This window comes from Pongo abelii, chromosome 15, assembly GCF_028885655.2.
Source record: "Pongo abelii isolate AG06213 chromosome 15, NHGRI_mPonAbe1-v2.0_pri, whole genome shotgun sequence".
Classification (NCBI taxonomy): domain Eukaryota; kingdom Metazoa; phylum Chordata; class Mammalia; order Primates; family Hominidae; genus Pongo; species Pongo abelii.
The window spans coordinates 26,882,962-26,906,174 of NC_072000.2; the positions used below are offsets into that span (position 1 = coordinate 26,882,962).

The window sequence follows — 23,213 nt, forward strand, 5'->3', positions numbered from 1 at the left end:
GCCCAGGGGAGGGAGGGGAAGGGGGCTCTGTCGTCTCTTTCCTGGGTCTGCGGGCCATTGCGGTAAAAAAGAAAAAAAGCTGAAGGATAGTAGCTAGTCCAGGCAGATGCCAGAGATTCTTCCTCTGCTTCCAATCATTTGCCATCATTCATTCATTCATTCATTCATTCATTCACCTATTCACTAATCAATAAAATTTAAGTGTCCACTACGTTCCAGGACTTGCACTAGACTTTAAAGATAATAGGGTGGACAAGTTCCACTTTGGAGACCTTTACTCCAGGGAGACAGACATGTAAACTGGCTATTACAGTACAACTTATGCATACAAGACTGGCTTGACCCTGTACCAGCCCTAGCTTCAGTCCTCTACAATGAGACCACTTTCTTGGGTTTCATCACTCCCATCCTGTTTGAATCTCCATTTCTCAACAGCATTTGGCACTGTTGAGCTCCTCTTCCTCTAAACACTCTCTTCCTTTGCTGCTGAGTCTCTCCTGCTCCCCTTTTCTCCATTGCAGAAATCGTCTTCCAGCTCATGGCATTGGTGCTGAGCATGGGCAGGCCATTATCGTCCCGGTTTTTGAGGCAATGACTGAAGTTCAGCGGGGTGACGCAACTGCAGGAGGGGTCTGTATTGGTAGTGACGAGGCTGGTGGTGCTGGCTTCTAGGGCCATTCCTGTCTGTATCATCTAGACACCATCGTTCAGTGTCTGGAATCCTCACAGACTTAGTCCTAGGCCCTCCTCTCATCTCACACTGTTTCCACCTTGGGATCTTACCTATGCCCACAGCTTCAATCACCACCCATACAAACAATACAAACCTGATGCCCAGACTGACATCTCCAGCTTCCACCTCTGTTCTGAGCTCCAGACCCATGAAGCCACCTCTTATTTGACCTTCACCTTGGATGACTCACAGGGACCTCAAACTCAATATGTTCAAGACAAAATTTTTGCTTTTCCCCCATAAATTGGTTGGCTTCCACTGCTTTTTTCTGCAGTGAATGACACCCACAATTGCATTGTGGCCAAATGCTCAGGCAACAGCCCTTAGAGCTTTCTCTTCCTTATCCATGTTGAATCCTTTACAAAATTCTGCCCATTTTACTTCCTGTATATTCTCAGATATCCCACATCTCTCCATCTCTACCACTATTAGTCAAGCTACCTGTTGCAAAGACCACTTTAGCCCCCTAATTCCTAAGTGGTGTTCAGCATCTGCTTTGTTTACACCTCCTTGCCACCCATATGTCATTTATAGTCAGATAGAATGATCTTTTCAAAATACAGATCTGATCGTGTATCTTTCCTGCTAACCAGCCTTCAGTGGTGTCTCCTCACTGTCAAAGTGAATATTAAAAATCTAGATGCCTCATACATGGTTCTACATGACTGGTCACATGCTGTCTGTAGTTCCATCTCACTTCTTTCCCCAAACTCTCCGCACTCCAGCCACAGACCTTCTTCTAGTTTTCCCAGTGCCATGAGGCCTTTGAACAAGCTGGTTCCTGCACCTAAAAAGCTTCTTAGTCACATTTTTCTCATCCTTCAGCTCTCAGCTCAAACATCTTTGCTACACAGGAGTCTTCCCTAACCTCTAGAATTGCTACTCAAAGTGTGGTTCATGGACCAGCAGCACACCTGGGAGCTTGTTAGAAATGCAGAATCCAAGCCTCACCCAGACGCTTGAATCATAATCTGTCTGTATTTTAACCAGATATCCAGGCATAGATATTATGCATTAAAGGTAGAGACACACATCTCTAAGAGATTTGTTACCTGATAGGTATTTTATTCTCTAATCCTAGGTAAGGGCTAGAAAGCAGTGTTCGATCATTGTCAGCCGGCAAATCTTTCCCCCTTCTCTCCACTGAACCACACCTTTAACTTGTCTCTGTTCAGAAATTTTCCACATATGGGAAACTCTTTTCTTCAGACAGCATCTCACTATCTTACCCAGGCTGGAGTGCAGTGGCTTGATCACAGCTCACTGCAGTCTCTACCTCCCCAGCTCAAGCAGTCCTCCTACCTCAGCCTCTTGAATAGCTGGGACTACATGCATGTGCCACCACACTTGGCTAATTTTTTGATGTTTTGTTGAGACAGGGTCTCACTGTGTGGCCCAGGCTGGTCTCATACTCCTGAATTCAAGCCGTACTCTGGCCTCAGCCTCCCAAAGTGCTGGGATTACAGGTGCGAGTCACTGCGTCCCTCCAAAACATTTCTTTGCTAATGCATCAAGCAGCCTCCTACCACTTCCCCTCTCCCAACTCATTTCAGCATCTCTTCAGGTTTTACTATGGTGCTGTATAGTCAATATTCCTTGGGGATTTATTGTCTGCATCCTTGTGTCTGTCCTGGAATAATAATCACTTAATTTATACATTGTGGGGCTGTTCACATGCATTTTCTTGTTAGGTCCTCACAATAAGCCTGTAAGACCATTATGATCATGCTAATATTGAAGATGAAACCAGGACTTCAGAGGAACTGGCATGATTTACCCATGGATGCACAAGTACACGGCAGATCAGAGACTTGAATTGAAACCTCTAATTCCAGGCTAATCTCTTGAAATTCTGTTTGGAAGATGATGGACGATGGACTTCAACACATAGAAGTGAATTTTGTTGGCCCCAGAATCTGACAGTGCATTTTTGAGAGTGAGATGAGAAAGGAACCTAAAGGGGAGGAGGCAAATGTGCAGGAGTGCCAACAGACTATGATTATGCCCCCAATCCAATCATCATGCCATGGTAATATCTTGGGAAAGCAGAACTGAAGCAATTGATTTGTAGCTTGGAGGTTTTCCCTTGTGGTAAATGGCTAGTGTGATCTATCTAAGCCATGGTCTTATCAATTTCACCAAAGTCCTGAAGACTGACCTTTCAACACATTGCATTCATCTGCCACTGCGGATCCTCCAGAAAATGGTTTGTCCAGAAGGATGATGAGCAGGTCATCCTGAGATGATCTACCTGGGAAGCTGAGTGAAAGGGCCTATACCCTCTTGGTGTCACCTAAGGAAGAGGGTGCCTAGACTGGCCAGCAGCAGTCTCCAGTTGGCCAGAGCTATCCTGTGGTGCAAAGCTGAGGCTGGGCCTTTAGTTGGGGTGGCCTCTCCAGGATAGCACATTTCAAGGCCCTTATGTGGTCAGCTTCTCTCCACATTGACACCTCTCTAATGACATCATATGACAATGAAGTCTTTGAGGAAGGCCCTCAGGTCAGTCATCGGCATCTGCCTTCTGGGAACACTAGTCCTCAGACTCTCCTCCTCTGGGTTTCAGTTCAGATCTCACCTCCCAACCATCCTGTCTAAAGTCTCCTTCACTGGCCTCTCCCCTTATCTACTTAGTTTCTTCACATCATCCTGCCGACTTCCATCACCAGCAAATGTCAAATTTATGGCAGGTTTATGTTTTTATTTATGTATTTTAACTGACTTATTTGTGTATCCCACTCTAACAATACATTCACAATATACTTGCAGAACTGTGCCTGGCACATCATGGGAGCAGAGAACTTTTCCAGTGAATAGTTGTTGAAGAAAGGAGTAAAATCTCCCCCAAACCCTAAAGGCATCCTTTTCGTAGTCTGTGTCCCATAGGTATGGCTGCTGAGCACCAGGGCTGCTCACCATGCTCCCAAGAAGCAGAGTCAGGGAGGCAGACAGCAGGGTTTATTGAGGTGCACACCCATGTCTGAGCCCCAGCTCTCTCCGCCTTCTGTGGGGAGAAGCCCCCTGGTCTTTCCGAGAACCTTCAAACTCTGGACAGTTTATGTCTTGCCCGCACTCTCAGCTAACAGTGCAGTGCTGATCTTCTAGAGCCAAGAAACAGGAAAAGAGAGAGGCTCTATGTGGCCCCAGGTTTCTGCCACCTGACTTTTCATGGCCAGTCTTCCAGAGGTGGGTGGCAGTGCAGTGACCTCCACCCTAGGCTGAGGAGAGAAGGATCCATTCCTCACTGCCCCAGAGCCTAGTACCTGCTCCTGACAAAGCAGGGAATAATATTAAATATAAATAATTTATACAAAATGGCTTGTACAAAAAGCTGTAGGTTAGGGGGAGAAGACACCTCTGTGAGAGGTTGAGATGAGCAGAAAGGGCAGGAAAGGGGAAAGATATCCCCACTTCTCCTAGTCCCTTAACAAAGCCCTCCAGCCACCCAAGGCCTAAAGGGGGGCTTTGGCAGGCAGGGGAGGAGCAGAGCTGTGCCAAAGGACCTTCAGGGAGCCAGGCTAGTGAGCAGGGTAGTGAATCGCAGGGCCTGCCCTGCCAGTTCTGTTACACACTGCACCATCTCTTGGATGGCAGGGCTGGATGGGTAGCCCAGGGCAGCTCCCTTGACAGCCAGCACAGTGGCCCGCAATGCCTGGCCCAGTGCTGTACCTGCAGCCCTGACCTGTGCTCTCAGAGGGGCAGAGGCTGCCAGCCGGCCCAGGGTGTCCCCAACAAACACCAGGCGATGAGCAGCCACCACCACCCTCTTGCTGTGGGGCACAAAAAGGCGCGGGGGCTGATTAGCCTGGGTACTGGACATCAGGGCTGCCACGGCTGCCTGCAGGGCCGAGTAGTGGCTCTGGCACTGCCCAGCGTAGAAGTGCAGGAGCTGTAGATCTCCGGTGGACAGAACCAGTGGCTCCCCTGGGGACAGGGCCTCCTGAAGGGCAAGAGGAGTGGTCAGAGAGAACATTCTCATCAGTGCCATTTCCTCCCTCACTTCTTTTCTCCTTCCTCCCTTTCTTCCCAAGGGCGATCCTTTTAGCTCTTACCTCTGCCCATCGGAAAGTTTAGATTCTAGAGAGAGCAGCAGTGAAGTGCCCACACTTGATATCAGATAGCTCTGGATTCAAACAACCTCAAACTTGATTTCAGACAAGGCTTTGAACTTGGTTTCCTTAACTCTAAAACAGGGAGTCTAGGACTGCACTGACCAATATAAACATAATGTGAACCACATGTGAAATTTTAGATGTGTTAGTAGCCACATTAAAAGTGGTAAAAAAAAAAAAAAAACAACCCTAATATATTTTATCTAACTCCAGATATAAAAATGTTATAATTTCAACATATAATCGACATGAAAATTATTGAGATTTTTCCCATACTGAGTCTGCAAAATCCAGGGTGCATTTTATATTTGCAGCATATTTCAATTTGAACTAGCCATATCTTGAGTGCTCAATAGCCACATGTAGCTAGTGGCTACTGTACTAGATAGTGCAGTTCTAGTATGTACCTCATGAGGCTGCAGTGAAGATCCGTTGAGATAATATAGAGAAAGGGCTTAGCACAGTGTATTTCACACTGTGAGCACCAGATGCGTATTAACTGTGGCTATGATTAATACTAACACAGGCAGTGTGCCTAGCACAGGGTCTGGCACTTGGTAAATACCTGATAAATGGTAGCTATTGTGTTGTGACCATTCTACGCAGGGTTGAGGAAACCACCTCACTTTCTGAGGCCTGGAGAGATTAACTGACGGCTTCAAAGCCCCTGGCTTCTCAGTAGTGGAGCTGGGATTAGAAGCCAGGTCTCTTAGGAGCCCAGGAATTCACAGTTGGAAGGAGGCTCAGAAGTCCCCAGGCCCAGTTCTGACCCCACATCTCAGAAGCTTTCTGCTCTCCTGGCTGCTTGGTTTTCTGACTCCTCTCCAACACATTCTTTCCCCTCTTTCTGAATTCCTAACATCCTCTTCCAAGGTCCAGTTCCTTCCTGTAGATTTCTAACTTGCCTCCGCTCTGTCCCTGCTTCCTGTGAACTCTCACTCCATCCTAACCTATTTCCTTCCACAGTTGACAGCTCAGTTGTTCTCCCAAGTCCCCATTCCTCCCTCCCTGGCCCCCTTCTCTAACACCATTCCCGCTAGGGTCACCTGCGGCGCCGGCATCCCCCTCTCGGGCAGTTCAGGATCCCCTGTGCAGGCCTGATCCGGGGGCCTAGATCCCTGAGCTTTGTCCATGCCCTGCAGGAGGGTATCAGGTCTCAGTGCCAGGGTCGGGGAGCAGGACGGGGTGGCCTCTGAGGCCTTTCTGCCCCTTCCTGGACCCCCTTCCTTCCCAAGGACATTCCTATTATCAGAGGTTGTAGTCCCTTGACTCCAGAGAGCTCTGGTGGCCCCGGGCTGGGTCTAGGAAGAACAGTGTGGCACTGGTACAAGTGTCGTGGCCAAGTACTGGGGTCCCAGGCTGCAGGGTAGAGGGCCAGGGGAGAGGGAAGGGGGACAGAAGGGAGGAAGGGAGGCTCTGCCTCTGTGCCCTAGGTCTCCACACTCCTCCCCTTGGTCCCGCTGGGGTCCCTCCTGGTGGGGCTGCCAAGGGGCGCTCACCTTCAGGTGGACATAGTCATACTCCTCGGCCATCGGAATGCCCTCGTACTCATTGTGGTGTCCTGCTGGGTCATCCTCCATCTCCCTGCCCTCTGGATCCCCCTCGACCTTGGGGCCTCCATAGCCAGGCAGGCGGGGTGGGGGTGGGGGCAGAGGCCGGTCCTGGATGCTGCCCTTCCGGCCTGGGGCAGGAGAGGGCACTGGGGAGGGGCTGGGGGCCTCAGGGACAGGCAGGGCAGGCAGAGGGCGGCGGGACAGACTCTCAGCTGAGGGGAGCCGGGGCCTGTGTGGGGGTGGGGGGCTTCTGGCCAGAAGCTGGGCCAGGGTGTCCTGGTCATGGGAGGCCAAGACTCCAGGGGGCTCTGGAGAAGGGGGAGCCTCTGGCCCCAGCAGAGGCACATCGTAGATCCCCTCATCGGTGCCCCCGCCCTCCCCGTCTGCCAGCAGTTCCTCGGGTGCTTCATACAAATTGAGTAAGGCTGACGCTCGTTTCAGGTTGGAGGGGGCAGCATAGATGGGGGGCCCCGGCTCCCGGCCTCCTTCCCACTCCAGATCTGGTTCCAGCTCTGCAGGTGGCTTTGGGGTCAGAGGTACATCATAGGGAGCATTATCCTCTCCAGGGGGCTGCGGGACAACCCAGGTCAGAGGGTGGGAAAAGGAGGCAGGGCAGTCATAGGGGCTACTGGAGGGCACCCGGAGGGCGGTGGGGGGCACATCGTAGACCTGCGGAGAGGAGTGGTCAGTCATCTGTCAGCTCAGCAACGAACCCTCCCTTGGGGCCATTTGTCTCCCACCCAGCATACACAGGGACCTCTAGCCCTCACCTCCAAGACATCTCTGGGAGCAGCCAGCTGGGTCCCACTAGCTCTGGGGATCTTGTAGATGGGGTCAGGAGAGGGTGGGCAAGGTCCAGCTGGAGGTCCTGAGGTTGGACAGGGCCGAGCTGGGGGCGGCACCACATACACCTGAGGGATCAAATAGATGGGGGCTCAGGAGGAACGGAGGGGGAAGTGATCAGATAATGTCTGAGTGCGAGGAGCTTAGAGACCTTCTAACTCTCCCTGTACCGAGAGGGCCACAGCTCAGAAAGGTTGGTAGACAGGTTTCGTCCAGCGCAGAGCAGTGAAGAGCTGTGGCCTCAGGGCTCTTCCTGCCCACCTGCCGCAGGCCCTGGGTGGGGCTAGTCGGGGAGGAATGGGGCTCTTCTGGCTTGGGGTTGGGGAGGCTCCCACTCTCACCTCCTGGTCCTCATTGCTGTGATCTGGGGCTGGATATGGTGAGCCAGGCTGGGCTGGGGACACAGGAGAGAGGCTGGGCTTGGGTGCTGGGCCAGCAGACAAGAGCTTCACCCTGTTGGCGGGCACAATGCCCTGCTGGCCGTGTAGGGAGCAGAGGCACCAGCCGTCCAGTCCACCAGCGCCCTCTCTCTGCAGGACCCGTAGGACATCCCCTCGGCGGAAGGACAGCTCCTGGGGGGACTCAGCGGTGTTGTCATACAGTGCCCGGGCCAGCTGGGCCTGGTGGGGGAGGTGGGAGTGGGGAGAAGGGTCTTCAGACCCCTTTCAGGTCATGTCACCCCTGCTCAGAACCCTTCGGAGCTCCGCATTTCCCTCGAGCTAAAAACCTGAACTCTGGATGCAGCTTTCTGCCTGGGCCCTAGCTTCTCTCCAGCTTCACCGCTTGCATTCTCCCTCTTCCTTTCAGTTCCTTCAACTAGACCAGCTCTCCTCACGATTCTTTACTCTTCTCCCCGCTCCATTCTCTGTTTGTCTCCACCTATTGTTTCCATCCTCATACTTTATATTATTTGTCTATTTGCTTTTTTTGTATTGATTTCTTCCCTTATACTGTAAACCCTGTGAACATAGGAACTGCTATATTTCTAGTCCTTGCAATAAGGCCTGACCTGGAATTGGTCATTACACATGTTGAATGAATTTCTTCCAAAACATATGAAGCCCTGCTACAGTCTCTCGTAGAATCTCCTTTACCTTCTCTCTGTTCCCAAGTCATTATCCCTCACTAGCAAAAGGCTAGATTAAGCAGCCACAGAGACCTCTCATTCTGAGAGACTGGGAGAGGCCTAGTCCAGACAGTGTGCCTAGACATAATAAGAAAGAAAACAGAAACAAAGCAATTGTTTTGCCCTCAGTCTGAGCAAATAAGGTTCTACCAGAAGAGACTGAGGTTACCATGGAGAAAAGTGTGTATTCTTGTGTGTGTGTCACCACTGCCTGGGATCCTACCAGCAGGCATCATCATTTAGCAATGGGCCCTTCCATTGCAGGAGAAAGTGTGTCTTTGTGTGTGTGTGAAGGGGGTTGGCAGGCTAACCGAAAGGAAACATGTATCATCCTGCTTCCAGTCCTGTCTGGTGGGGGCTTATAAGCTATTTCCATCAAGGGCCACAGGCTCAGGTAATAAGTCACAGGTACCGAGTGCAAACAACGTTTCCAGACACTGTGCAAATCTTTGCGTTAATCAACTCATCTCATTTAATTCTCACAACAACCTTACGAGGGAGGAACTGTCATTACCCCATTTTGTAAAGAAAACTGGAAGAGGGAGGTTAGTACTTTGTCTGATGCCATATTGCTGGCACAGCTTGTGGAGCATAATCTGAACCCTAAGCTGCTTGATCCCAGAGCCTGCGCTCTCAATCACTTGTGCTACTGCTTCTCCACAATTACAAATGTAGGAATCTACTTAAAAGAAAGAGTAGTAACAGTGGCTAAGAGGGTCCCTAACTCAAAAGCAAGTCAAGCGCATAGGAAAGCCTTCTTATACCCAATTTCCCTTTGCTATAACCCTTTGCAGTGCTCTTGCTCCATGACGTCTTTTGGTAGAATCAAGCTAAAACCACTCCAAACATACAATTACATTCAGCTTCAGTTTTGATTGCTAAATAATGATGGTTGCTGGTAGGATCCCAGGCAGTGGTGACTTACATGTAGTGTTGGAGAGCAGCTAGTTAGGCATTACTAGCCAGGTAGCCAAACGGACTGACTAATTCAGCAAACAAATCTTAAGTTAAAGATCTCAGGCAGGCTACCAGCAGACCCTAGGGAGAAGGATGCCCTGCTAGAGTCAGCAGGAGTGCATATTCCTCTTGGCTGATGTTTCCCTCTGGTGGTGAGGTTGTCCGGCCTCTCATGGCTGGGTGATTTTAACAACAAATTGACCCCTCTTCTTGTCTGATTCCCAACTCATCAAACCATTTTCTGATTATATTTTGGTTTCTAAAGGATGTTGTCCCACACAAAGAAACGTGCTAACCAGATGACACAAATTCCCGGTTAGTGCTGCACTTTTCTTTTTAGTTGTAAATTATAAATCAGTCTTTTGGATCTAGCCAGGGGATTAAAAGCACAGTTCTAGAGCAGACCTGGGGTTGAGTCTTGGCTGTGTCTCTTTCTTTTAAAATTTTATTTAAAATATTTCTTTAGAGACCAGCTCTTGATCTGTGGTCCAGATAGGAGTGCAGTGGCACAATCATAACTCACTGTAACCTCGAACGCCTGGGTTCAGCCTCCTAAATAGCTGGGATTACCGTTGTGACCCACTGCTTGGCGGTCTGTCCCTTTCTAGCCAGGTTCCTTTGGGCAGATTGTTTAACCTTTCTGAGTCTCAATTTCCTCCTTTGTAGAATTCCGTATGCGCATATCCATTTTCAAATAATAACGATACTACCTTCACAAGGTAGTTGTAAGAGCTGCATGAGATAACGCATAAAGAAACTATGATAAAGCGTAGCACAGGGCCAGGTGCAGTAAATGCTCAATAAATAATAGCTGTTATTAGAATCCTGTGAGTTTGATTAGCATAAATGCCCCTGACCCCAAAAAGAAAAATCTACCTTCTTGGGATTACAAAGCTGACCAGCTGGCTTCTCAACCAGTATCTCTATGCCAGAGTACTCCCAGAGGTACTCTATCTCCAGAGGGCCTCCTTCCCCACTCTGAGCTAGGGTTTCCTGGCCATCGTTACAGACTGAGGAACTAAAAGGAATTTGGGGCCAGGTGCGGTGGCTCATGCCTGTAATCTCAGCACTTTGGGAGGCTGAGGCAGATGGATTGTTTGAGCCCAGGAGTTTGAGACCAGCCTGGGCAACATGGCAAAACCCTGGCTCTACAAAAAATACAAAAAGCTGATGTGGTAGTGCGTGCTTGTAGTCTCAGCTACTCAAGAGGCTGAGGTAGGTGGATCACCTGAGCCCAGGAGGTCGAGGCTGCGGTGAGCCACGATTGTGAGATCTTGTCTCAAAAAAAAAAAAAAAAAAAAAAAAAAAAGGAGTTTGGTCTGAGAAAGAACCAAACTTGAACCTGTCCTCAAAGGGTATGGGAGGACATTGGGGGGCTCTGTGCTTCTCTTTCCAGTCTCTCTCCGAGAGTCCCCACTGAGAAGGGAACAGAAAGCAGGTGATGGCCTCGCTTCCCTGGGAATCTTAGGCAGGACCTAGAAGAGGGTGGAAGGGGAACAAAGCTGCCTGGATTCAGACTGCATAGACTGTAGAACAGAAAGCAGAGGTGGGGCTGTACAGTGCTCCTCCCGGTGTTAGGATTGAGTTCTGTTCAATGGAGCCAAGCCTCTGGGCCCTGCCATTGCAGGAGAGAGTTGTTGATGGACTGACTGATGATGGGTGTGACCACCCCTGCTCTATCCCCCAGCGGCCCAGATGACTGGTGAGGGAATGGCCAGCCTAATGTGAGTGGCAGAGAGCCTCTGTGCTCTCTGGGAGGCCTCCTCCCACTGTCCCATCATGCCAGCTGTCTCCTCCCTTTGTCCCGATCCCTGGAAAGTGGCCTGAGGCTGGCTGACATCACCTCCCCTCCTCCCTCTGTCTTCTCTTTCTCCTTGCCTGATCTCCCTCCTTTGCTCTATCTCCCTCTTTTCCCTATCCCTCGTCTCGAGATGGGCCTCCTTGGGTCCTTCAGCCTCTCGTTTTCCGTTTTCCGTGAGCCACTAGGTCCTTTCAGCCCCCTCCAAACCTTTTACTTGCCTCCCAATCACAAGCCCCTGCCAACCACCAGTGGCCATCTGTTCCCGCCCAAAAGGAGCAGATAGGACTCGGGCTACGCTTGCCCCCTCCCCTCCATTCAGGCGCAGCCTCTAGGAAGAAAAAGGAGAATGGGGAGGGGGCGGGGAAGAGGGGCGAGCCCGGAGCCAGGAGGAGTAGGGGATGAGGAGTGAGAGGGAGAAGGGAAACAAAAGTGAGAGGAGGGGGACACAGCCTCCTGGAGAAGAAAGGGACCAAGGAGAGAGACAAAGAGAGGGCAGAAATAAAGTGACAGGAGCGCAGGGCAGGCCGTGGAGGTCTCTCCCCGGCAGCCTCCACTCTCTGGTGGACTCACCGACGTGGCAATGGCCATGGCTTTGGCCTCCTGCGCAGCCTGCCTCAGGCCAGGCTCGGTTTTGCTGACTTCAGCGGTGGCTGCCCCGCACCATGGTCCGCGGCCTCTAGCCCCCAGCTGTGGCGCCTGAGTCGTGGCCTCCGCCAAGGTTGGAGGAGGAGAAAGAAAACCCACAAAACTTCCCAAATGAGAGGCAGGCTAGCCAGGCAGGAGGAGGAGCGGGGCGGGCCGGGGCGTCGCTGCGGGAAGGCATCCAAGGGCGCGCGCTGCGTGGTGTCCCCGCGGCCTCCCGGGCGCCACCGGCTCGGCCAGGCCCCGGGAGCTGCCCGCCCTAGGCCGCGGGGGCGCCCCGGGCTCGCAGGAGCCGAAAATTCCCTTCCGGGGCCGGGGCGGGTGAGCAGGCGGGCGCTGGGCTGCGCTCGACGCCTCTCCAGGCCGCTCAGGAGAGCCTCGAGGGCTGGGGGAAGCCGCCGGGGCGGTTGGGCTGGACGAGCGAGTTTAGGGGCCAAGCCTCTCCACCCGCCGGCCGCGCTGCAGAGCGGTGCTCCCAGGGCTGGGGTCTGCGGCGACCCCGCTGGGAGGGAAGGAGAGCGAGAACTGAGACGCCCGTCCCAAGTTGCCTGGAGCCAAAGGCCCCCGAGAGCGTGGCCGTGGGGCTGGGTCGCTGGAGTGGCCCCTTCTGCCCGGACACTCGCACCCCCGGCGGCGCGGCGGTTTTCACGCGCGCACTCACTCAGCGCGCCCGGGGGTCTGAGGTCGCCGGCACGGCGCCTTGCCCCGGGCAGCAGCAACCAGCACGCAGGCACCCCTGGAACAGGCGGGACTGCCTTCCCGACGCGCGGCCTGCGCTCAGGCGGCGGAGGGGCCCAGCCCCCTTCCAGTCCTCGGCTCCAGGGCGCAGGGCCACGAGCTCCTGCTCCCACCCTCGGCCCCTGGCACCCGGCGCCGGCTCCGCCGCCCCCTCTCACACGCACCCTTGGCAGGGCCCCGCGGGGCGCCCCAGAGCTTGGGGGCAGCTCCCAGGTGTGTCTGGGAAGGGAAAGAAAGGCCACAAAGCAAAAGAAGGAGCAAAGAGAAGGCGAAGGAGGAGCAGGGGCCCGGGTCCTGTGGACTCGCCTGGGCTGGGGGTGGGGACACTGAGAGGGCTGCGAAGGCTCCGGGGGTCGCGCGTGGCCGGCAGGCTCACCCCTGGCCCGCGGCTGCCCTTCCCTCCCCTTCCTGGGCTCCTGGCCCCTCTCAGTGCTGTTCCTTTCTCCTCCCCTCAGGCCCTCTCCTCTCCGGCGCGGGGCTCCGTCCTGGGGATTAAGAGAAAGGAGGGAGGGGAAAGGGGAGGGGAAGGGAAGGGGCGGAGGAGAAAGAGGGACGATCCTCCCAAAGGCGGGTGTTGAGTTTCAGCTCAGGACCCTCGGGTCCAACTGCCTGTGGTACCCCCCACACCCCCCACTCCCGTCCCGCCCTGGCCCTGCCCCAGTCCCCGGCGCCTTCCTCCTCCGGACTCCGCTGCAGGCCTCGCTCGCGGTGGTCCGATCGACTTTCTCCGGGAGCTTTTCTCTCCCCGCCACGCCCCCGTCTCCCCGGCCGTCCCCGCGCCTCTCGGCCTCCCTTTCATTAGCCCCACATCTGTCTTTCCCATGGGAGGGAGCGCGCGCCTTCCGCCCAGCGGGGCCCTTAGCAGAGCCTCTCCAGTCCTCGGCGCCTCCCCTACACAGGGTTCGCTGGGCCGTTCTTGCGGGGCACAGGGGGGGAGTCTGGCGCTGGACATGGATTCTGGCCCTGGTGACAGGACATGAAGCAGGGCGTCTGGCCCCAGAGCTGCAGGCGGGCAGGTTGTGCGGCCTCTTACACTCCTCTGCCAGTCTGGGCCTGTCGGCCTCCCCAGCCTGGCTTACTCTTGCTGCTCTGAGGAGAGGACTGGGCAGGACCGCTGGCACAAAAGTTGCTAGAACTCTTCCAGAGGAGCTGGGATCTAGCTCCGCCAGGAGTTTCCACTGAAAGGACGGTGCTCCTAGCCCCCTACTGCTCCTCTGCCCTGGGATAACTCCTTAGTGTGTGTTGCTTCCCTGGACCTTCCCTCTGGGACACACACATCAAGGTCTCTCAGGCTTGAGTGAAGCCTGCCTTCTTCCATTTTTGAGGTTCTTGGTATTTAAAAAGCAAGACGACAAACAGGATCGAAAGCTGTGGTATATTTTGGATGTTTACATTGAACAAATTAACGCTTCAAACACATACAATAGGAAATGACTCTGTGCATAACCTTATTTGGAGATAAGATCAGAAATGTAATATAAGGCCCTTGGTGAACTTGAGGCCCTGGAGAGATAACCCCGCCTCAATATTCCACAGGCCCACACATCTAGGCATTTCCTAGGACAGTGTGGTCAGGACACCTGCCCCAGCTCCCTCCCCACTGTATTACCTGGGCACCTGTGAAGAAACCTCTGCTGGAAGGGTGTGGCAGAGCCTATGGGGTAGAATAGGGAGAGATTCTGGGATAAACATGGGGATGGGGATGAACTGTGTTGGTTCTAGGCTGGCTCTCCATGATGGAAGACTACTGAATAGATTCCAACTCCACTAGGATGGTAGAGGAACTTTTAAATTTCCAGGGAGAGCTCCTGCTTCCCAGCTCCAGTTAGGTTGGAGGTGGCCACTAGGGAAGATTTTCCAACCTCTTCCAGACCCCAGCCCTGGGGGACCTGTCTGCCAGGCACACAGATATCCAGCTGCTGGCGAGTGACTTGGTGTGATCTCTGCCCAGGAGACTGCCAAGGCAAATTGGGGTCCAAGGTGGAGGTGGGCAGGAAACTCTGCCTTCCGAGATGAATGCTTTGACTGGCATGAGGGGAAATAGATGGAGGCCAGAAAAGGCTAAGCAGGAAGGAAGCTGCTAGGACCAGGCAAGGTGGTGGCTTGGGAGATGGGCAGGCAGTTTCCCTGCCCGGGGAAGGGTAGAAGAGGGACAGCAGAGGGCGGACCAGTGGGAAATAAGGCTGCTTCTGGAATATCCAGGTGTGGAATGGAGCCAGTCAGAGTCACAAGTGAATCCTGCTTAACTAGCTGTGTGACCTTGGTCCAGTTATAGGGCATCCGAGTCTCAGCTCCTCCTCTGTGGCAGTGACTTTGGTGAGGAGTAAGCTTATGTAGATTGCCAGGCACAGTGCTCTTCTTCCGTGGATTTTCCTCTTTACCTTGGCTTCCCCTCTGACTTGTGCTTTCCAGAAAGCTGAATGTGTTCATTGTTGAGGGCAGGTGAGGTTGGAGAAAACCCAGGCTTGGCAGGTAGCTGAGACCCTGGGTGGGTGGCAGCCTCAAGCAGCGGGTCTTCAAGGTTTGCCCTTGCCATATTCAGGGAGAAGAAGGGAAGGAACCCCTCCATCTGGCTTCCCGGGTCCTAGTCTTTTCTCCCATTCTTTCCCCTTCCCTGCAGGTCCAATGGGCTGGTTTTTTCCTCACCTGACCCCAAGACTTCCTGGACCTCTCCTTGTTTCTTCTGCTACCCAAAACTTCTTGGGTGCTCACCAGTTCTTCAGTTCTCCTCTCTTTGGACCCATAGCACCCAGATTGCCTGGGTTCTAATCCTGGTTCCAACACTGGCTAGTTACCTTGACCAAGTTCTGTGACTTCCTGGAGCCTCTGGTTCCTTGTCTGTAGAGTGGGAATGTTAATTGAACTTTTAGCATTTACTTGTTATGAGGATTAAGGGAATCCCAAGAACAGTATCTGGCCCATGAGGTGCAAGTTTTGGACAAAGGCAACTACTATTATTGTTATTTGGTGATGGCCTTGTGGTGGCACTAGAATGTCAAGGACATGATGCCTGCCCTCAAGAAACATATCATGTAGCTCATGCTTGAATCCAGTCAATACCTTCCCACTAACTCTGGAATAAAATCCAAATGCTCCATGGTAGCCTGGAGGACCCTATGTGATTTGTTCCCTACCCACCTCTTTCACCTCATCTTGTCTCCCTCTCCTCATCTCTTGTTCAAAATCTACACTGTCCTTTCTGTTTCTCAAATATGCCATGCTCTTTTTCACCTCTAGGACTCTGCATGCCCTGCCCCCTCTGCCTAAACTACTTCCCCCAGACCCTTTCCGTCATCAGGTCAAATCCTGCATCCTCAGAAAGGCCTTTTCTGGCTTTCCAACTTAAAGTTGCCCCGCCTTCCTCTCCCCCACTCCCAGTAACTCCCTATCTCATAATGCTCTTTCATTTTCTTCATAGCACTTATTATTATCAGAAATTATCTTGTTTCCTTGTTTATCATCTGTCTCCTCCTAAAACGTAAGCTTCATGAGGCAGGGACCTTGTCTGGCTTGTCCTCCTCTGCATTTCTAGCAGTTAGAATAGTGCTTGGAACATAGTAGTTCTGCAATAAATATTTGGTGAGTGGATGAGTGAATGAAGGCCGCCATGACTATAGGACAAAGCCGAGTAGGCCGAGGGGCCTCCTGGGGAAGGCTACAGCCCTGGGCTAAAGACATGGGTTTGTTGGGTTCTTTGTTCTGCTAACTCTGATTCTCCATGTGTCTCCCAGGGTCTAGACTGGGTTCTCCTTGAAGGCTGCTCCTGAGCCTAGGCATTTTTGTAGCTAAACCATTATCACCTACCAGTCAGAAAGTGGGAGCACTGTTCTGGGAGCCTCCATCTGTGCCAGGTGTTCAACCTTTAGTTGCTGGATCATAGGGAGGTATGGTAAGGTGGTGTCCTAAGGCTGAGGGAAGCATCTACTTACCAGCAGGAGCAGAAGTATTTCAACATTTTGACGTTCGGTGCCTTAGCTTCATGTACAGTGAGTGCTGATGAGCTTCAATAGACCCTGCTGAGTCCTGTGGATTCAGCACTATTTCAGGAGCTGAGGTCTGGAGCAGCTAAGTTGGTTGGCACCTTTGTGACCATCCAGGTTAATGTTCCCCCCAATCCCCGCCCACCCAAACCCACCCACTTCTACAATTGAAGAGGGAGGAGCAGAGAGAGGGCTCAAGATCAAGACCTGGTCATTGGCAGGGCCAAGACTTCAAGGCAGCAGGTGGAGACTTGCATATCTTCCTGAGAAGGGGCAGGGAAGACATATTCTCACTTTCTGCAAGCCCCAAGAGCCTTTCCAAGCCAAGATTGGGAAGTGTATTCCCCCACATCTTCCCTGCCCTTTCCTGGCAGATGCTTCTCTCTTTCCTCAGGGCCACAGGGACAGGAATCCTAGGAAGCTCTCTTCAGCTGCCAGGTCAGGCCTAGGCAGGTGAAGACGTGCTGGGAGGGGACCTTGATGTCATGTGCCATGCAGACTTTCCTTTGTTCCCACCTCCAGCCTTCTCCCCATTGCCACCCCCCTATCCTCACACCCCCAAGGGTTCACTGGAAGCTGAAGTGACTCAGGGATTCCAAAACTAGTCACCTCAGGAGGAAACCCCACTGGAAAATGTTTCTCATGACAGGGAGTCACCCTAAGGAGTCCCACAAAGCTGCTACTGAGATAAGGACAGAGGGTGAGCAAGTGGGGTGGGGTGGGGGCATGTGGCTCAGAGCACAGGTTCTCAGGTCAGTCCTGGTCATCATGGGGGTGGGAAAAGCCAACCCTTCCTGGAGGGGTTCTCCCTCTGTCCTAGAGGGACACCCCAAAGGACTCTTCTGAAGGGCAACGTTCCTGGTGACCTAGGCTGGGTCCTCCCTGCAGCGTCAGCAAGTGAAACAGGTAGCTGGGATCACTTCTGGCTCCTTTGAACACTCACTCCTGGGCAAGGGTCAAGATAGGAGATCTGAGCCAACTCCAGTTCTACTACCTTCTTAGCCCTGAGGTTCTGATTGGTGAGAATGAGACCCATAGGTATCCAGCTCTTCTGAAACGGCACTGCCTCCTAAGAGCCTGTTCTGGGATTGAGGTTTTCCCAGGAGCACCAGAAGCCACCTTGAGGCCATGTCTGCCAGACGAAAGGCTAGGAAAGGGAGCTAGTGCAGTGAATCCGAACAGCAGGGCTGGATGCCTAAGTGGGCAGACACACCCTGTGGCCCTCAGGAGGTGCAGTTGAAACTTGTCCCAACCCAAGCCTAGGTGAGTAGGAAAGCATTCACTGTGGGGCTCCCCTTCCATTCACAGCCAACTAGGGGTAGGCACGGTGTGGCACTTCCATGCCAGGAGGTTAGATGTGGAATTGGTCAGAGCTGGAATGGGAAACCAGCTCAGCCTCTTTCTTTGTGATCTTGGGTAAGTTACTAAATTTCCTTGGGCCTCAGTTTCCTCATCTGTAATATGGGGATAATGGTTTCCATGTCATGGTTTGTCAGGATAAAATGAGATGATGCATGCCCAGGGCTTAGCACCATGCCTGGCACATGTAAGTGCACAGGAGCTGAGGCCAGTAGGATATGGAAGGAAGAGGACGTCTGTGAGTACTGGGGGCAGAGGGTGAGGCAGTGAGAGTGGGCCATGATACTGGCCTAATCACTGTTCCTGAGTGCCCCTGCTCTCCCAGCCACCACCTGCTTCTTCTAAGTGCTCCCCATCCCACAGTTCCAGGTGCCCCAAGACTCACCAGAGCAGAGCAGGTTCTCCCAATTTTCCAGATTGCCCTCTGACCTCATCACTTCTCTCTTTTGGGGCTGCTTTGCTCTAATGCGTTGGAAAGATTCCTCTCACTTTGCAGTTTAAGTTATTCCTGGTTCGCTTTGTTTATTTCCTGAGTCCTTGGTTACTAGAGGAGTATTTTCTAAGGGAAAGCACATGCAAATCAAGCCGCATCATTCTAGGGGCAATGTCTGTGTATGGGTATGTTGGGTGGGTGTGGGGGATGAGGCAGGCCAATAGGCAAGCATGAAGAGAAGGACCTGGGGGGAAGGACACACTGGCCCACTCTCAGCACAGTGTCTCCCAACGAGGCTGGACCTGGCTGACCTGTGTCTTTGGGGTCAAGCCCAACTCTAAGCCTTTCTGGGGCACACATACTCCCTCCTGGCTGACAGTGGCCCATGTTTCTGGACCTGCTGAGGCTGAGTGGGCTCACTTCATGGCCTGAAAGCAGTAGCTGACCCTGTCATGGGCTTGGTCCCCAAGGCTCTGTGAATGAGAGCAGGAACTGAGACCTCCTTCCTGTTGGGTCTTAGGTGAGGCTGTTTCAGTTTCCCTCCTCTTCCTTGCTTCACCTTCTTATTTGTGCAATGGGAACACTCACCCACAGCTTCTTCCATCAGACCTTGCCCATCCAGCCAACAAACTCAGGAAGTCAGGGCCTTCCAGCAGCCCTGTGAGGGTAGGCTTGTATCCCCAGTGGGGGGCAGTGACTGGCGAGGGCAAGGGCGAGTTAGGGAGTGGGTCGTGGACAATGGGGGAGAAGTCATAGATGATGGGGGTCATACAATTTTGGGGTCATCGAAAATGTGGAAGAGGTCAGAGAACAAAGGGGATGGGAGTCAAAGGATATCTAAGGGAAAGGAAATAATCACGAAGGTGGACGATCAGGGGGACACCTGGGAAGAGGGGAATGGTGAAACCAGACCCTGGATGGGGGCAGCAGGGATCATGGAAACGAGGCCTCTTGAAGGGAGGCCACAAGACGTTTCCTAATTTTGGCTACCGAACCAACCAGGGAAATCCTGCTAACGCCAGTTCACAAGAACACAGAACAGCAGACTGCTATTGCTTTGACCTCACGGCCAGAAAAGTTCAAAGAGCAAAGTTTACCCAATCAGCTACCAGGCATATAATGATGGTCATCACAACTTCCATGAGTATCGTATTTTAAGCAGCCTTTGGAAATACTTTCAGAGTTTTTTTTGTTTTGTTTTTTAATCTCAAGTCACTCCCTAAAAAGATAGTGGAAATAAATTTGAATAAACAAAACAGACTTGCTGAAAATAAAATCAGGACTCCTAACCTGCTCCAGTCAGCCTGCTTCCACGAAGCCTGTCAGTCAGTGCTCCACTTGTGACTGAGTGCGCAGTGCCCAGCATGTACCAGGTCAGTGCAGAGGGCTGCCTGAGGGCTGTGCTGAGAGGGAGAGGAGCAGAGATGCTGCTGAGGGTGGAGGGAGGCCAAGCTGCCAGGTTTGGGGCTGGGGGCCAAGTGGAGTGAGAAACTGGGATCCCAGGGGGAGGGTGCAGATGTGGGAGCGACCCAGATTAGATGAGAACAGTTCTCTCATTAGCCTTTTCCTACAGGTGGTTGCATTCTTGGCAATGGTCATGGGAACCCACACCTACAGCCACTGGCCCAGCTGCTGCCCCAGCAAAGAGCAGTACACCTCTGAGGAGTTGCTGAGGTGGAGCACTGTGCCTGTGCCTCCCCTAGAGACTGCTAGCCTCCACCACCACCACCAAGAATCCTGTAGGGCCAGTGAAGATGGACCCCTCAACAGCAGGGCCATCTCCCCCTGGAGATATGAGTGAGTCTGCTGCCCCTCCCGAATGTCTGCACATGCTGCCCTGTGTGTGCTGGTCAGGGTATCTGTGAGGGACCAGGGCAGTTCCAGCTTACTTTCCCATTTTGATCTCAGAGGGACTGTAAAGGTTTGGGAGTTAGACAAGGTCTGTATTTGAGTCCTAGCTCTGACTCTCATTGGATGATCTTGAGTCAATTCAAGTTTTCAAAACTCAGGATTTTTTTTTTCACCTGAAAAATCATATAATGCCCCATAGGCTAATGTGCAGATAAAATGAAATATAATGTATGTAAAAGTCTGTATTTATGTGGGTTCTCTCCTTTTCTTTTAAAAAATCCCTATAATGGCCCATGTTTTTTCTGGGTAAAATATCAGGGAATAATGGCGTGATACAGGCATGAAGCATCCCAATACTAAATGATACTGCCCTGGCCATGAATGGGTTAGTTATAAGCATACTAAGGGATACTAACTTTTGGGGGCAGCTGGCTGGCTGGAGCTGTGGACTGGATATCTTTGATCACGATCATGGATACTATGTTCTTTCACTCAGTGTGCCACATAAATATTATAGTTCTCTATTTGTGCCATGATATGAAAAATATTAGGAAGTGCTGAAATATGAACGATGAAGCATAATATTAAAAACTAGGGTCCTAGGCATTCCAGACATATGATTTCACTTCTTCCTTCTAGTTCTGTCTTAGCATTGGCTTTGAAGGTGGATGGAGAAGTTCAGTGGCGGGGAGGGGGTCAGATTTAACTGAGATTGGATCTAGTGTGGACACTACAGGTCACGATGCTTTGGAGTGGTCTCAGAAGCTGGCTGGGTCCTGGGCCAAATCACATGGCATGGGAGCTTCTTAGGGGAGGCTGGGTGCCAGAGGTTAACTCAGCTGTCTTCCAGACCCCTTGCCGGGAGTCTGTGAACCAGAGGACCACTCAGGTGGCTTTCCCCGAAGTGTGTTCTGTGCAACGCTCATCCCATGAGCTGATTCTCAGAAAAAAGTGATGCCAGGTAAACTTGGGAAAGACTGCGCTAACTCTCATCTCTTGGAGATTCATACTGTCATTGTACATTAAAGTCTGCAAGAAGTCTGTAGAAAGTAAACCATTAAACTAGTGTTTCCAAAATTCATTTATGCACCCAACAGGTGCAGGTGATTTATTAGGGAACCCACTTTGGGAAGTGATGTGCTAGCTAAACCCATTTGCCAGGGCTCGTCTGTGTGGGGAATGGTCCTACAAGCTGGAGACTGTCACCTGCCAGACTAATGGAGTCACAGACCTGTGGGACATCTACTTTTCAGTGTTTTTCATCTTTCTTTCTTTCTTTTTTTTTTTTTTGCCATGAAATCCTTTCAGAATAAGTAAATAAGTCTTCCCATGCACTCTCAAGTATGCTTATAATATAAGCTTGCACAGTGTCTGGAAGAATGTGCAGGAAATAGTTGAGGATAGCTTCTTCTGGGGAGTGGGACTGGAAGGGAGAGACTATTAGCTTTCACTCCTTATACTCTTTAATACTTGGATGTCAGAGTGGTTTTCACTTTTGCAATAATGCTATAATAATAATAGAAACACAGCCTAAAGTCCGGCCCGGTGGCTCATGCCTGTAATCCCAGCACTTTGGGAGGTCGAGGTGGGTGGATTACCTAAGGTCAGGAGTTCAAGACCAGCCTGGCCAACCACGGCCAACATCGTGAAACCGCATCTCTACTAAAAATATGAAAATTAGCTGGGTATGGTAGCGGGCATCAGGAGAATCGCTTGAACCCAGGAGGTGGAGGTTGCAGTTGAGCCAAGATCGTGCCACTGTACTCCAGCCTGGGTACTCTGTCTCAAAATAACAAAAACAAAACAGACAAACAAACAAACAAACAAAAAAACACCTAAAGTATAATCATTACAATAAGAAACCTCATGCTGAGCCAGATAGAAGCAGTGCTGGTCAATGGAGGCTAAAGCAGGAGCCTGCTCACCCTCCCCTGCCTCCCTCAGGGTCCCAAGGACCAGTTGGAAAGCACTCTGTCACCTGTTACCCTCATTTACGGTGGGGAAAATTTAATAAAGGAGGGAGGTGACTTGTTCAAAGTTACACAGCAAGTGGGTGCAGAACTGAGACAAGAGGCCAAGGCCCCAGACGGGCCATTTCCTTCCTCTGGCACTCCCATGCCACCCCACCCTCTCTGTTTCTGGCCCATCTTTCCAGGGCCTAACAAGTGCCGCCCCCACAGGTTGGACAGAGACTTGAACCGGCTCCCCCAGGACCTGTACCACGCCCGTTGCCTGTGCCCACACTGCGTCAGCCTACAGACAGGCTCCCACATGGACCCCCGGGGCAACTCAGAGCTGCTCTACCACAACCAGACTGTCTTCTACCGGCGGCCGTGCCATGACGAGACGGGCACCCGCAAGGGCTACTGCCTGGAGCGCAGGCTGTACCGTGTTTCCTTGGCTTGTGTGTGTGTGCGGCCCCGTGTGATGGGCTAGCCGGACCTGCTGGAGGCTGGTCCCTTTTTGGGAAACCTGGCGCCAGGTGTACAACCACTTGCCATGAAGGGCCAGGATGCCCAGATGCTTGGCCCCTGTGAAGTGCCTTCTGGAGCAGCAGGATCCCGGAACAGGACGGGGGGCTTTGGGGAAAACCTGCACTTCTGCACATTTTGAAAAGAGCAGCTGCTGCTTAGGGCCGCTGGAAGCTGGTGTCCTGTCATTTTCTCTCAGGAAAGGTTTTCAAAGTTCTGCCCATTTCTGGAGGCCACCACTCCTGTCTCTTCCTCTTTTCCCATCCTCTGCTACCCTGGCCCAGCACAGGCACTTTCTAGATATTTTCCCCTTGCTGGAGAAGAAAGAGCCCCTCGTTTTATTTGTTTGTTTGTTTACTCATCACTCAGTGAGCATCTACTTTGGGTGCATTCTAGTGTAGTTACTAGTCTTTTGACATGGATGATTCTGAGGAGGAAGCTGTTATTGAATGTATAGAGATTTATCCAAATAAATATCTTTATTTAAAATGGCCTAATCTGTTTTTGGCATCCGTGGTGCCTGAACATCTCGCCGTCTCCTAGCCTGTCCCTTCTCCTTTCCACCATCGGCCCTCACCTCTGTCCACCCTGCCAGCTCTCTCTGCCCTCCAGAGTTT

General features: G+C 52.1%; 2 protein-coding genes across 6 annotated transcripts; one reads left to right on the forward strand and one right to left on the reverse strand.

Annotated features, from left to right (window-relative positions):
- Positions 1 to 257: 257 nt before the first annotated feature.
- EFS (embryonal Fyn-associated substrate) lies at positions 258 to 12,070 on the reverse strand. 4 transcript variants are annotated; one of them, XM_002824586.4, is made up of 6 exons: positions 11,693 to 12,070; positions 7,580 to 7,858; positions 7,166 to 7,306; positions 6,342 to 7,064; positions 5,889 to 5,978; positions 258 to 4,670 (listed from the first exon to the last, which is right to left on the reverse strand). In XM_002824586.4, exons 1-6 carry the CDS (start codon positions 11,708 to 11,710, stop codon positions 4,236 to 4,238), a joined length of 1,686 nt encoding a protein of 561 aa, XP_002824632.2. In that variant the 5' UTR covers positions 11,711 to 12,070; the 3' UTR covers positions 258 to 4,235. The 4 variants fall into 4 exon arrangements, with proteins under 4 accessions (XP_002824632.2, XP_002824633.2, XP_054385867.2 ...); XM_002824587.5 differs by lacking the exon at positions 7,580 to 7,858; XM_054529892.2 differs by lacking the exon at positions 5,889 to 5,978.
- Positions 12,071 to 18,772: 6,702 nt separating this feature from the next.
- IL25 (interleukin 25) lies at positions 18,773 to 23,085 on the forward strand. 2 transcript variants are annotated; one of them, XM_002824590.2, is made up of 3 exons: positions 18,773 to 19,647; positions 19,848 to 20,071; positions 22,306 to 23,085. In XM_002824590.2, the coding sequence occupies exons 1-3, from the start codon at positions 19,639 to 19,641 to the stop codon at positions 22,559 to 22,561; spliced, it is 489 nt and encodes a 162-aa protein (XP_002824636.2). In that variant the 5' UTR covers positions 18,773 to 19,638; the 3' UTR covers positions 22,562 to 23,085. The 2 variants fall into 2 exon arrangements, with proteins under 2 accessions (XP_002824636.2, XP_009247210.2); XM_009248935.2 differs by having other exon boundaries at positions 18,773 to 20,071.
- The last annotated feature ends 128 nt before the right edge of the window (positions 23,086 to 23,213 follow it).

Excerpts from the sequence above, each read along its gene's own strand:
- EFS (XM_002824586.4), bottom strand. Across the intron at positions 5,979-6,341 it reads ATGACTATGTCCACCTGAAG|GGCATGGACAAAGCTCAGGG; the intron begins GTGAGCGCCCCT and ends ACCCTCCTGCAG. Across the intron at positions 4,671-5,888 it reads GGGGGATGCCGGCGCCGCAG|GAGGCCCTGTCCCCAGGGGA; the intron begins GTGACCCTAGCG and ends CTTGCCCTTCAG.
- IL25 (XM_009248935.2), top strand. The coding sequence starts at position 19,791 with ATGTGGGAGCGACCCAGATTAGATGAGAACAGTTCTCTCATTAGCCTT. Across the intron at positions 20,072-22,305 it reads ATCTCCCCCTGGAGATATGA|GTTGGACAGAGACTTGAACC; the intron begins GTGAGTCTGCTG and ends CCGCCCCCACAG.